The sequence below is a fragment of the Tenrec ecaudatus genome, chromosome 1 (genome assembly GCF_050624435.1).
Source record: "Tenrec ecaudatus isolate mTenEca1 chromosome 1, mTenEca1.hap1, whole genome shotgun sequence".
Classification (NCBI taxonomy): domain Eukaryota; kingdom Metazoa; phylum Chordata; class Mammalia; order Afrosoricida; family Tenrecidae; genus Tenrec; species Tenrec ecaudatus.
In genome coordinates, this window is record NC_134530.1 from 90574190 (window position 1) to 90593035 (window position 18846).

Consider the following 18846-nt stretch of genomic DNA (forward strand, 5'->3'; position numbering starts at 1 on the left):
GTTAAGATTTTAACAGTAAATACTTCTTTGTATTAGGGAGAAAAAGATATTCCTCTTTATGTATCCAGTAGCCACAAATATAACTAATATCTTTTGTAAAAATCAAACTATAATAACAAGTTATAGTTCTAAAGCAATGACTTTTATTGTAGAGTGAAAGGGTTTTAAGTCTCTTCATCAAGTTGTTACTATTACCTCTCTATCGTGAGTTTTCACCTGTTTCTATGTATTCAGTCATAAACCCTGACATTTATCCAATCCCTACCCTACTTTCCCAAGAATTTATTGCTTAGAACTATTTCACTGTATATGTACAAGAAATGAAAGTGACTACCATAATGTACATTTATGTCAATCTGTTTTCCTACTTTCACCAAAAATTATTTTATCCAATTTCCAAATGTCTAAACATACTAACTGTAGATCATACGCTTTTCCTTGAAAACAGTTTTCTAGCTTTCATAAAAAAAAAAAAAAACTATGTGTGTTCGTGTGTGCGTTTTATTTTATTTGCCTTACCTTAACTATACCGAGGCTTCTCTTTTTCCTCTTTTGCTTGTTCTTGTTCCTTGAAAGAGAAAACTTCTGCCTATGGCTACTATATGTAGATAGGAAACTTAAAGTCTATTTCTTCGTGTGTAAATTATTTCTGACACCAGCTCCAATGGGGGGTGAAGGGTGGACAGGCTGAAAACCCAAAGCAAACCAGTTATTGTAGAGTCAATCCAACTCATGCTGACCCTGAATTTGAGGAGAACTGCTGTGACGGCTACAGGAGGGCTTGAACTATCTGGAGTTAGGATAGAGTGCCCAGGTAAAGGACACAGTCCTCCATAAAATTGGCCTCACTTCAGAAACCAATGGCAACTTCAAGGTCCCCAGGCTAGTTTCACTGCTGGCCAGCTATGTATGAATGCAAGGGTTATTATCTCCTGATTATGAGCTATAAGCATGAGGGCCACCCTCACTTATGATCAGCTCTTCTAAATTCAGGCATTCTCATTACCTCCTCAGGTTGAATAATTTGGTGAATGACTTACAAGACTCAAGAAGACCCTATTCTCACAATTGTATCAAAAGGCTATAAATCAGAAATAATCAACGGGTGAAATACAGAGAGTAATGTCTGAGCCAGTACCTGTACTAGACATGGTTCTCTCTAGAGAAGCAAAACCATGAAGCTTGTCTATGAACATATACAGAAAGGTTTGTGTCTAGGAAATGGTTCACACAGTTGTAGAGACAGTTCCAAGTCCAAGTTCCAAGTCAATGGGTCAGATGTCATGCTGAGGGCTTCTCTTGATTCATGTAGCTGCAGGGGCTGATGAACCTACGGTCAGACTTAGGGTTCTAGCTACAGAGGCTGACAGATCCAAAGTCAGCAGGTAAAATGGCATGCAGCTGACCATGCTCAGGATCTACTAGCAGGGCATCAGCTGAAGTCTAAAAACTGGAGGCCGGATGGCAAAACAGAAGCAGGATCCAGATCCAGCAAAAAAAGCAAGTAAACTTTCCCACAGTGTTCACTTATATTACAAGCAGGTCACACCCTGGAGGAGATCTCATCATAGGGATTAGTAGGTCTTCACTGCCAAACCACTGAAAATCCTGGCCTAACCTCTCTGACATAAAACCTGAACTATGAAGGCTCCAAATGTGAAAGGGCTCTCTCTGTCCCTAGTGACACATGCCTCTCCACTTAACTGATGCATGCAGAATACCGTCAATAAGGCAAACTCCCACCCAACTCACTGGGACTTGATTACATAGATACAATTGATTTGACACAGGCCTGGTTCGTTGGTCAGATCTATAGCACCCTCCCTCCACTCCCCAGATCAGGCTGATTATTACACAGGGCTCCAAAATGGCAAACTTCGAATCACTTGGTCTTTTTGGCATTCCCAGTTCCATCCTGAGTCATCTCATTAATATAAACACATTTTAATGTTATACCAAGTGATATGCACAAAGGCATAATTTTACCTTCCTAATTTTCTTTCCTCTCAAAGTTCTACCAAGGCCCCTTTAACTTTTAATCCCTGAAGAGGCTTAGATGTGATTCTAAATTGAGTTTAGATGCCATCTAATTATGTCCTGGCATCTACCAAACTCTGAAAGATGTGACCTACTGTTAGACTCCCACAAGCGAGTTAAGAAGGCTGGGATTTGAGAAAGACTGAGTACTAATTGAGAAATTGCACATGCTTTCTACTCAGCAAAGATGAGAGCTACTTAGCAAAACTTTTAGAAAAACAGAGGGAAAAATAGTGAGATGAACAGATTTGGCTATAGATAAGAAGTAAACAAAATGTATAAGGAAGATAGTAAAAAAGAAAGAATAAGTTACTACTTTGTGATCTACGTTAAAAAAAAATCAGTCATTAAAAACACCAAGGCATGCAGTTCCACCCTGACATCTATGGGGCCCTCGGATTGGGAATTCACTTGACAGCAACTGGTGGGCTGGTGCAGTAAATGGGAGGGAGGCCTCTCTTCTCTGTCTGTCTTTCCCATACTCTAACATCAACCATGCCTCGCACACCACTCTTACTTCTCTTCTAGTTTCGATAATTGGCTTCAATGGCCACACAGAAATCACAGATGATACTCACAATTAAGGGCGTTTATTAGGTGAGTTCAACAGGTTACCACAAGCTAGGATCAGGAAACATTAAGGGCACAGATCTTGGTCCACAGCAGCAGCTCCCCTCAGCTAGCAGCCAAGTCTCTTTCCAAACCTCAGCCTCAGCCAAGCAATCTCTTGGCTTCTGCATCCATGGGCCAGGAAGCCAGCCCACTACTCTGCTTCACAGTCTCCCAGTTTCAACGCCGCTCCTCTGTTCTGTCTTATGGCCCGCTTGCTACAGGCTACGATGCCTCTGGTCTTGGCATCAACCACTTCAGACAGAGATTTCAAACATGCTCCACTTGCAACGATCTTGATTCCTCCCTCTGCTCCTGCTCCAAAGTCCGCGGGGATAGAAACTAAAACGGAATAATCCTCTCTGAGCGTTACACGTGCCGTATTTGCATAGTCCCACCCATCATTTGGTGGGAGTTACAAAGACAAGGGTAGAAAAGCGATATTAAGAAATTTCACACTTTCTTTTCTTGCGTGGATGCTTGAGCATCTGCCACCCTGATGAATGTCACAATAACTGTCCAGCCGGGAAGTTCAGGGCCAATCGACTATTTCAGTGAAAACAAATGGCCATTGATGTCCTGCAACCTGGAAAGGCAAAAGTGCCTGCCTAAGACAGAAATTTACCACATTCGGCTAGAAAAACTAGCCAAAATGTACAAGATCACACCAGATGTCATTTTTTGTGTTTGGATTTAGAACCTATTTTGGTGGTAGTGAGACTACTGACTTTGGCGTGATTTACGATTCCTTAGACGATGCAAAGAAAATTTATCCTAAACATGGACTTGCAAGACTGACCTGTATGAGAAGAGCAAGACCTCAGTAACCAGCTCACAAATACAAGAACAGAAGGATGAAAGCCAAAGGGACTGCAAAGGTCAATGTTGGTGCTGGTAACAAGCAAGAATAAAGACTTCAGTGACTTGATCTGTGATGACTGTTTGGATTTTTCACCAGAGAATTAATGAACTATAAAAAATCATTAAAAAAAGGAATTTTAATACACTACCGCTGGTCACTTTTATAGTAAGCTACAACGGCATGTAGTACTTACTGACTCCTTAGAGATACTACCATGCCATGCTCTGAGACCATGTTTATGCTCACCCAAATGGCATCGTTCTTTCAGTAGGGAGATCAAACCTTGTACAATTGTAAAACTGAACTCTGAGCATCCCTTAACAACAAAACAAAAAAACCCCACCAATGTTCTCTCCATAATTTCAAACAGATATGACATTCTCATTCAGTATCTTCCACAAATTGCAGATTGCTTCTTTACTTTGTTTAAAGCAGAGTCTCCCCCCAAAAGGGGCCTGCATTTTACTGATTTTTACCTATAATAAACCCTCTAGAAAGTACTAAGTTCTTTCAAGATGAAATATGGGATATAAAATAGCTGTTGTTCTTGTTGTGAATGAATTCTAGACTATGATGTCACTGAAATGTTTAAAACACAGGAACTGTAGGTATTTAGATAAGCAGAACCAAAAGCTAAAGGGAGCATTCTTAAAAATCATAATAGTTATTTAATTAGTACTAATTATGGAATTTACTTTAGAAAAATAAACATGAGCTGCCTTAGGGATTTTTCACAGTTAGAGACGAGGGTTCTTAGATGAGTTCTTAGCATCAGCTGACTCCTAATCAGGTACCACAACTACCATCCTTAATGGCTGTAGGTGGGTTGGGATGTAGCTGGATTAGGACTTCACTGCTACCAGAAAATAACCTGATCAGACAAGGAGAAAATAAAAAACTGAACTCACTGCCATCGAGTTGATACCAATACACAGCAACCCTATAGGACAGGGCAGAACTGCGCCTGGGCTCGGTGCAGCAGAAAATGCCGTGGGTGTTTGTGACAGAGGTGAAAGAGGAGCCCTCCGCCAAGAGGGAGCATCAGGCCATATCTTTGGGCGAGGCTAGACAGAAAACCCAACAAACAAGCTGAAAAAAGATTTAAAATTTTTCAACATTCTAAAAAATTTTTTGGAATGTTGAGGAGGACTTCAAGCCTATTCCAGAGTACTGGCTACCAGGGAAAGAAATAGAACTGTTAAATGGAAAACCTGTCCCTGATGAGAATGGACACATTCCTGGTTGGGTACCAGTAGAGAAAAACAACAATATTGCCGGCATTCTTCTGTAGTTAATTATTAATTTGAAATTGCTCTGGTATTGAAGCATCATCCTGATGATCCAGAACTTGTGGAAATTAGTGCAGTAGCACTATCAGATCTGCTAGAACAAACACTGGAACTTATAGGAACAAACATTAATGAAAACCCATATGGATTAGGAAACAAGAAGCATTCATTACATCTTCTTATTCCACATGGAGCATTTCAAGTGAGAAATCGGCCAACATTGAACCACAATGATCTGTTGTCATGGTTTGAAGGTTGCCGAGAGGGCAGAATTGAAGAAACTGTACGGCACTGCAACGATGGCTGTTTAATCAAGGTCCATCGCCATCATCTTGGTTTGCGTTGGCCAATTCCAGATACTTGCATGAATTCAAAACCAGTCATCGTCAACAGGGACCTACACAAATACAACTATGCCTTTGATTCTAATTGTCTGTTAAATTATTTTTTTAAATAGATAATAAATTTGGTAGGCTCAAAGATATGTTTGATGTATAAATGGAAATATAATTTAAATAAGCCTTCTTTTTATTATATTTGGATCCTGAATATCATGAATGTTTAAAAGATAGAGGTAGCTTAAGGTTCTTATTGTTCAGTGTTGAATATATCAATATGGTCTCTAGCATTTAATGAAATAAATCCTCCAGTTGCAAATATTTCAGAATCAGCAATTGATTCTTAACTCTAGACTTAAAGATGTAAATTACAGTAAACTTTCAAGCTTGTTCAGAGGTTGGATTGTGTCTACTATACCTGGTTGGTCTAAATAAAGATACAAATTAAGGCAGGACAAAAAAAAGAAGAAGAAGAAGAGTCATAGCCTCAGAAGCCCACAGGACAGGTCTACCCTGCCCTATGGGGTGCTATGAGGTGGAATTGATGTGAGCGTGGGAGACCATTAACCCATGGAGCTCTGCTGGGACTATAGGCGAAGCACTGGGTTGGTAAGTTTGAGCTGAAGATCTTGTCATGGTTAGCAGTGGAAGGCATAACACAAAGCACCATAAAATGTTGAGCCTAAATGTAATATAACAGGAAGGATATAATATATGCTGAATGTATATAGTTTTCTTCTATGTTCTATCTCTTTTAGAAAATTGCCAGAGTTTAGATTTCTGCCTGACAGTGTTAATCAAAGGTGTCCACCAGCTATTGCTGCTGTATTCAGTTACTAGTTTGGGCTACGACAACAGATCGTACAGGAATGATGTTGGCCACTCCCTTGTATACAGATTTATATAACTGTTCCAGTTTCTTTACTGTGAATGAGGTTAAAGGAGAAATCACATTGGAAAAGTATAGAGTATATACTGAAGCATGTCTTATGGTCTAAAGGATTTACTACTTAAATATTTAAAAACATGTCTCACATCATTAGGTTTTCCCATGCCGAAGATAGGACATGACCTAAAGACTGAATCACCAGCCTTTCAGCTCTGCACTTTTTGATTAGATAAAAGTGCTAGAGGGCTGCCTAGACAAAGGATTAAAAAGAAGCCATCGTCAAGGTATATATACACAGATAAAATGTACAATTACTCCTAGTCAAGAGAGTTAAAAATATCTCTTTATTAAATCTCTTCATTAGAAAGACCTTTTTATTAGGTATTGTGTATCTGTTCATTCCAATTATCTTGAAGAATATGAGTTTTCCAATTTGGATTTTGCTGACTGCATCCTTGATGACTTAGAAGATGTACAGGCCGAATGCTCCTAACTGACAAAACTATCACTAAAGACTGAAGAAACATTCTAGATTCAAAACAAAACAAAGTCAGCTCATAAGTAAGAGACCTGACATACAAGAAATGCTACATGAAACCTTTAGCTTAAAAGGAAAGGTCATTTGACAGTATAAGTGCATTTTCTGCTTGTAACCACCCCCCTCTTGTTTTTTATATCTGATTTTAAAAAACACTGCATAAGATAATTATAATTTAAGTTGATAAGCATATAGTTATAAAGATGCAATTTGTGAAAATAAAAGCATAAAGGTGAGTGGGTAGAAGCTAGATAGGCGTAAAAGGTTTGGGTATTGTTGAAATAATTTGAGGTTAATATGAATTAGATTGCTATAAATTAAGATGTTAATATTAAGTCCCATCGCAACAAGTAAAAATATGACTAAAATGTATAAATGAAAGAAGTAACAGAATTAAAATGTACACTAGAAAATATTTTAACACAAAAGAATGCAAAAATTGAAGAACTGAACTATAAAAGACAACACACACACACACATACACACACACACACACACACACACAAAGACAAAACACATAGAAACCAAATAACAAAAGTCAGGAAATTTCCCCTATCAGTAATTATTTAAGTGTAAACAAAATCAGTCCTCTGATTAGAAGGCAGAAATTACAGAATAGATTAGGAAAAAACCATGATAAAACTGTATGTTATATACAAGATTTAAATAGGTTAAAAGACAAATAGGTCAGAAGTAAAACAAATTACATTTCATGCAAACCAAACCTAACCAAACCCCCAAACACTTCACTGTCATCAAGTTGATGCTAACTCAGTGACCTTATAGGACAGGGTAGAACAGGGCAGAACTGCCGCTGTTAGTTTCCGAGACTGTCACTCTTTACTGGCGTCGGAAGCCCCATCTTTTTCCCTTAGAGTGGCTGGTGGTTTCTAACTGCTGACCCTATGGTGAGTGGTCAACAGTCTAACACATAAACACTACGCCACCAGGGCTCCCTCCATGCAAACAGTTCTCCAAAAATCAGGAGCAGCTTCACTAATATCAGACAAAATAGATTACTAGAGACAAAGAAGGACATTACAGAAAGAAGACAGAAAAAGTTGAGAAAGAGGTAGCAGCCTCTTTTGTGAGCCAACCTTTGCCTCCAGACTTTCTTTGGGCAAACAGCTGTTTGACTGAGGACCTGGCAGAAGGTGTATGTATGTGCTCTCCTCCCAGCACTTGCACAACTCTATAGTCTGAGACCGGGGTGGGGTGGGGTGGGAGATGCCGCAAATGCTAATTCCAGGAAGGACGTTTCTCCACAGCATCTGTTCCCCAGGAACGTGTAGAGTAAGTTGTTTTCTTGCAGACACTTATCTTAAAACCATTTGCTCATCTTGTATGCTTTGAGTTCCCTCTGAATGCTTGGAATACCAGTATTAGTAAATTGCCCATTTGTTTGGTGTACATGATTAACGAGAAGCGTACATGCCTCAAGAGGTATAAAAACTCATTGTTAAATAAACTTGAGACTCTTCTCCCAAGCTGGGAGTTAAGGCCTCAGCACCCATTTCTGTCTTGTCTTCTTTAATTACACATCGGTCCCTGGTCTGGTTTGATCGTGGGATGGATCCCACAATAACCTGACTATGTGTATTACAAGGGTAATACATATGTATTATAAATCATAAGCTCCACACCCAGCAGGTCATCTGTAAGTCACTATGCCAAGGTGAACAACCAGTGGGATCAGCTTTGGGCTGCTAACTGCAAAGTTGATGGTATGAACCCAATAGCGACTCCATGAAGCTGAGGTTGTCTGCTCCAATAAAGGTTTACAACCTCAGAACTCCAACTTAACAGGTCTACTCGATCCTACAGAGTTGTTATGAGCTGGAATTGACTTAGTAGCAAGTCAGTGACAAAAGGTGCTGGAGGATATGTTGTGGGCAGCAGCAGTGGTGCCAGGATGCTGGAATCTGTTCAGTGGTTCAATGTGTGAAAGGAGTTCAGCTTCCTATTCTTAATTGTCTACACGCAGACCCTTGGTATACTAAAATGTATACTAAAATAAATTGCACAGTGAGAGCTCCCAGAGCCTGAATGAGGGTGAGACAGTGGAGTTCAACAAACTGATGGTGCCTGGCTATCAAAAGATATAGCATCTGGGGTCTTAAAGGCTTGAAGGTAAACAAGTGGCCATCTAGCTCAGAAGCAACAAAGCCCACATGGAAGAAGCACACCAGCCTGTGCGATCACGAGGTGTCAAGGGATCAGATATCAGGCATCATTAGAACAAAAAATCTTACCATAGTGAATGAGCGGGGGAGTGCGGAGTGGAGACCCAAAGCCCATTTGTAGGCCACTGGACATCCCTTTATAGAAGGGTCTTGGGGAGGAGACAAGACAGTCAGGGTGCGATGTAGCAACGATGAAAAATACAACTTTCCTCTAGTTCCTAAATGCTTCCTCCCCTCCCCCACCTCCCACTGTCATGATCCGAATCCTACCTTGCAAGTCTGACTAGAGCAGTGGGTGTGCACTGGTACAGATGGGAACTGAAAACACAGGGAAGCCAGGGCGGATGATCGCCTCAGGACCAGTGGTGTGAGTAGTGGTAATGGGAGGGTAGAGGAAGGAAGGGTAGGTTGGAAAGGGGGAACCTATTTCAAGGATCTACATGGGACCTCCTCCCTGGGGGGACATACAACAGAAAAGTGGGTGAAGGGAGACCTGGGACAGAGCAAGATATGACAAAATAATAATTTATAAATTATCAAGGGTTCATGAGGGAGTGGGGAGTGGGGAAGGAGGGGAAAAAATAAGGACCTGATGCCAGGGGCTTGGGTGGAGAGCAAATGTTTTGAGAATGATGAGGGCAACTAATGTACAAATGTGCTTTACACAATTGATGTATGTATGGATTGTGATAGGAGTTGTATGAGCCCCTAATAAAATGATTTTTTTTTAATGAGGAGCTGATACCAAGGGCTCAAGTAGAAAGCAAATGTTTGGATAATGATGATGGCAACAAATGTACAAATGTGTGTGATACATGGATGTATATATAGATTGTGATAAGAGTTGTACGAGCCCCCAATAAAATGATTGGAAGAAAATAAAAGTTCACCAAGGGTCGGAGATCTACCTGTGAACACAGACCTGGTGAACTGCTCTGTGTTGGCAAAGAGAGGTGGCCAAAGGGGAAGACTATGCCAAAGTGCAGATTAAAAACAGACAAGTATTACAACTGCAAGAATCTGTAGGGAAAGACCAGATTGACGAAATGGTCACTTAATGGTTACTAAAAGCTAACCTAATAAGGAATTTCAAAATGGATGGATCGGGTTGATAACAGTTGAACCAAATGATCACTACATATACCATTTGGTGCTGCTTTGAGGTGACACAATAGGAAGTCCACACTTGAAGCATTCTTCCCCAAATTTAAACTAAAAAATGCAGTACAGCTGTATCTCTACCTACCTACCCACAGCCATCAAGTTGTTTCTGAATGTCTTAGCTTGGGTTCTCTGAAGGTTACGTATGTATATACATACGAAATGTATGTCAAGCAAACGGCTCAAAACTTGTAAAAGCAGGCAAGGTCCAAATCCAGGCAACTGTTAAGTAGGTAAAATGGATTAATAGGTTGGGTGCCTTTCCTGACTCATGAAGCTGCAAGGAGGAACAACCCAAGATAGGCAGGAAAATTACAGCAGGGGTTGCAGGGGTAAATAAATCCAAAGTGCCAATAGTTCCCAAGATAGGCAGACAGGAGTCTAAAGAACGAAAGTAGGAGGACAACACAGATGTAGAATCCTAATTTAGCAAGAAGCAAAGAAAGCTTTTCCACAGTACCCACTTATATTGGAAGCAGGCCACATCCCAAGTAAACATCATTTCAACTGATTGGATCTGGAGTATGATTTGAGTAAGGGTATTGTATCCCACCTTAATCTTCTTTTTTTTTTTGAAGAGTAATCTTTTATTTTGGTTTTGGTAAATGTGTATACAGTTGTTTATTTTCCCACTCAACAATGTCTAAAAAAATTGTTCAGTGGAACCCTTTATATTTTTCACAATATACAGACATTCTCAACACTTTTTTCGGATAGATCAATTTTAATTACTTGAATTTCCCTAAACTCTTATATTGTCATCTTTGTTTTAAAATAATTAACAACCATTAATTTTTGCATAATTTTTGGAGGAACATATTCTTTAAAAAACATTTTATTAGGAACTCATACAACTCTTATCACAATCCATACATACATCAATTGTGTAAAGCACATCTGTACAATCTTTGCCCTCATCATTTTCAAAGAATTTGCTCTCTACTTTAAGCCCTTGGCATCAGGTCCTCTTTTTTCCCCCCTCCCTCCCTGCTCCCCCCTCCTTCAGGAACCCTTGATGATTTGTAAATTATTATTTTGTCATATTTTTCCCTGTCTGACATCTCCCTTCTCCCACTTTTCTGTTGTCCATCCCCCAGGGAAGAGGTCACATGTAAATTATTGAAATAGGTTCCCCCTTTCCAACCTCCCCTCCCTCTACACTCCCAGTATCGCCACTCGCACCCCTGGTCCTGAGGGTATCATCCGCCCTGGATTCTCTGTGCCTCCAGCTCCTATCTGCACCAGTGTACATCCTCTGCTCTATCCCGACTTGCAGGGTAGAATTCGGATCATGATAGTTGGGGGGAAGGAAGCATTTAGGAACTGGAGGAAAGCTGTATTCTTCATCAGTGCTCCATCGCACCCTGACTGATTCATCTCCTCCCCTAGGCCCCTCTGCAAGGGGATCTCCAGTGGCCGACAAATGGGTTTTGGGTCTCCGCTCTGCACTTCCCCCTTTATTCACTATGGTAAGATTCTTTTTTTCTGATGCTGCCTTATACCTGGATCCCTTCGACACCTCGTGATCGCACAGGCTGGTGTGTTCTTCCATGTGGGCTTTGTTGCTTCTGAGCTAGATGGCCACTTGTTTACCTTCAAGCCTTTAAGACCCAAGATCCTATCTCTTTTGATAGCCGAGCACCATCAGCTTTCTTCACATTTGCTTGTTCACCAGCTTTGTCTTCAGTGGTTATGTTGAGAGAGTGAGCATCATAGAATGCCAATTTAATAGAAGAAAGTATTCATGCACTGAGGGAGTGCTTGAGTAGAGGCCCAATGTCCTTCTGCCACCTTAATACTAAGCTTATAAATATAGGCACATAGATCTATTTCCCCATCCATATATATATATATATATATATATATATATATATATATATATATATATTTGCATATGTACCTGTCTTTAACTTCCTACAAGTGATGGCCTGCTCATAGCAGATCCCATCCCTTATGCGTCTGTCCGTGTGCCTGCCGCACTGCAGTGGCTCGTACTACTGCTGCGATGCTAGGCGCAATGTCACTGGTAGTGCAGATACCAGCAGGGAATCCCAAAGTGAACAGATTTCAGCAGGGCTTCCAGACTAAGAACAAAGAATGGATAGGCTGTCCACAACAGAGAAATTCGCCACACAAAACCTTATGAATAGCAGCAGACATTGTCAGATACTGAAAACCTCACGAACAGCAGGACACTGTCAGGTACTGAAAATACCATGAATAGTAGCGGAATATGATCAGAGATTGTGCTACAAGATGAGTTCTTCAGGTTTGAAGCATTCAAAATACGACTAAAGAAGAGCTGCTTTCGTTGCTGCTGGGCCAAACTCAGAATGGGAAGAAACAGCTACAAACATCAATTAACAAACTACTAAAGCTAGTGCTGAAGAAACTGAATACTTTCCCCAATGTCTTCAGTGTGAAATCAATGAAACATGCAAATCAAGATGCAATGATACCTACTGGCAGCTAGAATGCTAAAGTTGGAAACAAAGAGCAAGGATGGATAGTTGGAAAATAGACATGAAGCTGGATATTGCATGAGAGAATTTTGTAAGAATAATGACATCTTCATTGCTAATAGCTTTCAAAAGGTAATTATACATGTGGATGTCTCCAGATAGATTACACAGAACTCAAATTGACTATATCTGTGGGAAGGGCTGACAGAGAAGGTCAGTATCAACAGCTAAAATCAGGCAAGGGGTCAACTGTGAAACAGGCCTTCAATGACTCGTACGTAAGTTCAAGAGATCAAACTGCACACCGCATTGGGTAAACCTGCTGTACAACACTTTAAAATGTTGAAAAGCAATGATGTTACTTCGAGCACTGAGTAAGGTATGCCTGACCTAAGCCTCAGGTGCACATGAAAATTAGAGATGGAAGAGACTGAAGAAAAACCCATGCATTTGAATTGTGTGCTGGAAAAGAATACTGAAAGTACTGTGAACTGCCAAAAGAATAAAAACATCTGTTTTGGAAGAAGTATAACCACATCCTCCTTCAGGCATGATGGCAAGACTTTGTCTGATATAGTTTGGTTATATATCCGGGGAGCCCTGTCCCTGGAGACGGGCATGATGCTTGGTAAAGTGGAGGAACAGAGAAAGAGGAAGATCCTCAGTCAAACACAGTGGCTGCAGCAAGGGACTTAAACACACGGAGAACTACTGTGCAGGACCTGTTGTACATGAAGTCTGTTGTACACCTGTTGTACACGAAGTCTGTGACTCGTGGCACCTAACAAAAGCAGCAGCAACAGAATCCGTAATGGAGGTGATTTCGTTGTGTTGGGTAACATCAAGGGGGAATTTCTAGGTCTTCACTATCAAACCATGGAGGCACCTGGCCCAGACGCTGACACAAACCTAACTATCACATCAACTCATGGCACCTTATGTGGGATTTCCAAATCTTTATGGGTAGAGAGCCTCATCTTTCTTCCTCATAGTGGTTGGTAAGTTTAAACTAGTAACCTTGAGGTTAGCAGTACATTGCTTACTTGACAGTGTTACCATGGTTAAAAATAGTGGAATTATTTTAAAACAACAATATACAGAATGTGGAATATGCATATAAAACAAATGGGCCCAGTTTTTTCTTAAACAAATGAAATGTAAGTAAAAGATCGAGACAAGGAGGCAGAAGGTATCTCTAGATGTACGAAAGACCAAAGAGACAAAAAAATCAATACATGATAAAAATCTTGTTTGGGTACTGATTTTAATTAAGTCAATTATGACATTTTGAAGGAACCTCCGAGCAAAGTTGCTACTGGAATGAGTGAAAGTATAAATGAAGTCAAGAAGAGACACAGAGATTTAGCCCCAGATAGAAGAAAAGCTGTCTGAATAAAGAGTTGTATGTAAATGAGGCAAGAATACACAAGCTGAGAGCATGGGGAACAGTCAGGAAATAGAAACAGTCAAGCAATGTCCATGCAAGGATGCTACAAACTTGTTTTTAGCCATGTGGTGTGAAGTCAACTGGTTTAAAGACACAGAACTGGGCCAAACATCACAATATATTTTTCTAATACAGGATATCAGCTGTGGCATTAGCACCTTTAAGAAAAATGGATAGAAAATTTGCCATGATGACAGCTGGATTCCATGAAGAGGATAAATTCTGATAGCCATTCTTTCTCCTTCAAACAATGTTACCAGCTCCCAAAGAACAGCTTTGGGACAGGGAAGAACAGTGTTTCATTTCAAGCTGGACTACTCACCCACCAAAATACCATTCTGACCAAAGAAACAGATGCAGAATTACAGTCACAGCTGCATTCTGTACAGTTGGATAATGGTACTCTAAATTGCTAATTACACTGCTAATTATTTTTTTAGTGTCATTGCAGTATTTTGCCACCTTTGTTTAAATTTTCTTTAAAAGCATCTAGGAAATGTTTTAAATGGTAAATTTCCATGTTGTTAAATACTACTGTGTCTTCCAAAAAGAAATTCCAACTAAAACTTGTTTCTTAAACAGCCATTATCATATGGGATATTGCATAGGAGCTCATTTATGGATTGGCTATTTGTTTTAATCTGCCTTCTTACCAATTTATATCCATTCATGGTTACTAGGACATAATTGGAGTTTGCACCCAGACCCACAGTCCAAATGAAAAGAAAACAGATTAGCATATGTCATGATAGCTGGCATTGTGTTTGTGGTTTGAGTAAATTTATAACAAAAATAATTAGAACTGTACAGTTTTATTTCTATTGTGATAACCAAGATGAAATTTTTAGTGTTAGTAGATTATTGCTTAATCATGCCAGCATAGCTGAGAAATATAATTGCATTTTTATATAAAAACAGTTAGTGTTTTATTTCAATTTAGTAGATTGCAGTGTGCAGATGAAAACATTATCATTATTCTATATGGTTTCTCAGACATTTTAGCGGCAGACTCTTTCTACCAAGAGTGAATTAATTTCTGAATTATTTCATTGACATTTCTAAATGACTTTCTTCTTATAAACACCTAAAGTTGGACAAAAACTTTCATGCAATTGATTCATTTGATTCATACACATATATATATACATAGCCCCCACCCTCACCCTGCCATTTGAAAAATGAATGTCCCAATCCAATTGTCCCACATTCATTGTTTGTTTTTGTTAAGTCAGGTAAATCAGTAGCTTAAAATTAAAAACCTAATCTTATCATGCAATACTAAATTCTTAAGTACTTACATTTTCTGCTATCAGATCTTCTAATTTCAGTGATCTTTTAACACTGCAAAACACATTGAAAGAAATCTTAGGTTTGACATGCTAAAGTAACGAAATGTTTAAGAATAAGACATACAAACAAAATTTCTATTACCAACTAAATTTTACACCATTTATTAAAGTAGAATTTCCTAAGAAGAAAGCAATTATCCATGACAAAGAAACTGGGTTTACTTTTAATAACATATGTCCCAATGGAGGCATCACTTTTCTACACAGGCACACATCCCTTAATGCCCCCTCAGTCGCTATGCAGTTACACAGTCAGTGGTCCCAGAAGGGGTTTCTTCAAGGGACAGCAGTTCTCCTTTTGTTTGTTATTTTCCCCTAGTGGTTTGAACCTTCCACATCACAGCCCAGTGTGATGTCAGATCAAAATCACCAGCTTTCGGGCTTTCTGTTCCTATAGTTACAGTCTTCAGAAACTCACAAGGGGCAGTGTTACCCTCTCCTGTAGGGTCGCAGGGAGTCAACATCGGCAGTGAGTGAGTGGTTTTGAAGTTACCAAACTAGGCTCTTGCAGCATGGATGAGATACGGGCAGATGAGGCGGAGGACCTATCTCTGGGCGTGTGTCTGGCCACCTGGAATAGTGGACCAGGCTGGGCAATGCCAACTCCCTCCTCACTCATCTTACACTGCTTTCCCTGCTGCTGCCCAACCCCCAGCTTCCGCCAAGAGCTCCAGGAGTAACAACAGTGAGGAGAAAAACCAGAGGCAGGCTCTCATTATGCTTTCATGTGACAGCCACAGAGGGTCCAAATCACACTTCATAGCACATGGTGTAGATGTTAAGTAGCACAAACCCTGTCTGTAGATGTGGCTTCATTTATATGGACTATCATACAATTCAGATTGAAGTCATTGTATTGACATCATAGCAATAATTAATACACCTGTTTTAAATATCATTAGTAAAAATTATACAGTACAATTTACATACTTCCAGTGGAGATGTTGAAAGTGCATTATTATTTGCAAAAATATTGCAGTGAGAATTGAAATAAAGGTAGGGTATGAGCAAGGTGAGAACAAGTTTTGCACATTATTCTAGCTTTAAACATGATTCAGTACTACCAGACTATGACTTCACTGTGGAACAGATGTTCCATGACTTTACAAGTCCCCAACCCATAAGAAACTATTTTTTGTCACCCTCACTAAACGGCTTCAGAAACATGCCAGGCTCTCTGTCTGCAAAATCTGTTCTGCTAAACTGGATGCCCAGCTGTTGGTGACAATGCTTAGAAAGGAAAGCGGAATATTTATAATACTTTATTTCGTACAGCTGTTTCCTAAAGAGCAGTCATCAACATTTTACCAAATTCAGTCTAAATGCTCAAAGGAAAGAAAGGTCAATATGAATTAAAACTCATTTTCCCAGTGACAAACACAGCAAAGTACTTCCTTAATCCTTGAGACACAGAAACTAAGTTATCTCAATCAGCAGATAACTAGATTATAAGGCCCCACCAAAAAATGGTATTACAGAAAAAAACCACATGCTATACTTTTCAAAAACTAGTGCACCCAGGTAAATAATGCTCATACACCTGTGACTGGTGGAAATACGTGATTATGTCCAAAATATTATGGCACAGCATGCCTGTACGCTTCTCCGTGAGTCTTGTGACATTTCTCAGGTGAATTGAGTCTAAGTCACCCTGTTCTGGGTCTGAAAATGCACATTTCGATCATATTTGCATAATAAGGGCTAAGCTAAGGTTTCCCAAAGTGAGTGACAGAACCCCCTGGTGGGCGCTGAAAGAACGCTGGGGACAGCAAAAGCAGATAGCTTATATTTTATCCTGGATTAGGGGATAGAGTGTAAAAGCTTTTAATTGCTGAAGGAGGCATTAAACATTTTTTTCTTTCTTTCTGAAAGGGCGGTAAGTCAAGTAAGTCTGGGAAGCTCTGGTAGAAGGTCAAGGCATGAATTGAGTTTGGTAGAACGCAGTAGTAACAGAAGGTGCAAGAGAAACTGCCTTTGCTCTGGGGCCCTTTGCAGCCAGGTCTGATGGGAGTCCCTGGCTGCCAATCTGTGTCCAGGTATAGTGCTGTGCAGCCAGGCATGGGCAGGGTGCCAGGTTGTGTCCAGGGCTGCCACAATCCAGCACAGATGGATTCCAGTGGTAGGTAGTGGCTGTTGTCCACGTACACCTGGGTCTGGGGGTGCTGGCTCAATGAGAAGCTGGGCAGTAGCATGGTGTGGGTGTAGGCATGCATTACCCCAGCACTTTGGGAATCCCAGGACAGCAGGGGTGACATCTCATTTGAGCAAAGGAACCAAGACCCCTTTGTACGCGTGCCTCATTAGTCCATCCTGCAGCATCTATCCTGCTTTGTCCACAGCCCAAACCACATGGCTGCAATGTGTTGGCCTCACCCATCTGAGTGGGCCTGGCCATCCTGGTGCAGGCTGCTTCCAGGGTGGAAAAGTGATTTGCAGAAAGAAATACTTTTCCACCCTGGAAGCAGCTTGCACCAGGATGCAAATCTCCACATCTACAGGCACCAAGATGAACATTTTATATTAAATTCTCAATGGAAGAAGTGAAATCAGAAATCATTAATATGTGAAAAAAAATTGAGCCAGCATGCTTATGAAGAAAGCTTGCATGGGGTTGTGAAGTATGCAAAAATGTACCCTGTGCAGGCACTAACCCACCCAAAGGGAGGGTATTGTTTATATCTCCACAAGGAAAGAGGGACCAGACTTCAACCTGGTGCTCCAAGAGATGAATGCAACAAACTGGCATGAAGCAGGAAACCAATAGAGATCTGAGGGACCAGCCCCAATCCCAACTATGTGGACACTCCCGGGCCCCCAGAAGAATTCACTTCAGACAACAGCATTGAAGTAACAGCTCGGGGAGAGGGACATGTCTGATCAGCGCACACAGGAGCAAATGAAAGGGAAGGAAGAGAGAGTGCATCACATCCTGGCCCACCAAGCTCAGAGCAGCCAATGCAGAGGACCATAGGGTTGGCCCCACTATGAGACACGACGTCCCTCACTGACCCATAGCGCTACGGGGAACAACACTGGAGACACAGTGTGGGAATTGCGTCCGATCTGACTACACCACACCAAGGAAAAACACTAAGGGCATGCAACAGAACAGCAAGGGGAGCAGAGCAATGAAGTTCCCAGGGAATACCAAAAATAGACTTCGGGGTCAGGGCATGGCACCCCATCAGACTCAACTGGAAAACAACAAACAGACCTTGAACTATCAATAGACTTTTCTTTTGGTCATTTTTTGTTGTTGTTTTGTTTTCTTATGTTGCTTTGTTTTGCTGTCTTGTTTTTTTTATGTATATTATTATCTCTGCAGGTCTGTCTAGATAAGCGGGATAAACAATCTGGAGAAGACAATAGGACCAATGGTTGGGGGGCGTGGGAGAAGCAGGGGGTGGGGGGGCGGGAGAAAGGAAGTGGATGTTAACAAACTCAGGGACAAGGGAACAAGTGATCTAAAATTGATAGCGAGGAGGGTGTAGGAGGCCTGGTAGGCTTGATCAAGGGCAATGCAACCAAGAGGAATTACTGAAACCCAAATGAAGGCTGAACATGATAGTGGGACAAGAGGAAAGTAAAAGAAAATAGAGGAAAGAACTAGGAGGCAAAGGGTATTTATAGAGGTCTAAATACAGGCATGTACTTATATAAATATATTTATATTTGTGGTACA

The 18846-nt window shown here is 40.6% G+C and overlaps 1 protein-coding gene and 1 pseudogene across 1 annotated transcript in view; one reads left to right on the plus strand and one right to left on the minus strand.

The window, feature by feature from the left end:
* ITGB3BP (integrin subunit beta 3 binding protein) overlaps nucleotides 1-18846 on the minus strand; it is a 63505-nt gene that overhangs the window by 35195 nt on the left and 9464 nt on the right. Inside the window, exon 3 of the mRNA XM_075535066.1 lies at nucleotides 15114-15156. Within this exon, the coding sequence (XP_075391181.1) occupies nucleotides 15114-15156 (43 nt within the window). The remainder of the gene's footprint in view (nucleotides 1-15113; nucleotides 15157-18846) is intronic.
* Nucleotides 1462-5295, plus strand: LOC142429012 (RNA ligase 1 pseudogene; annotated as a pseudogene).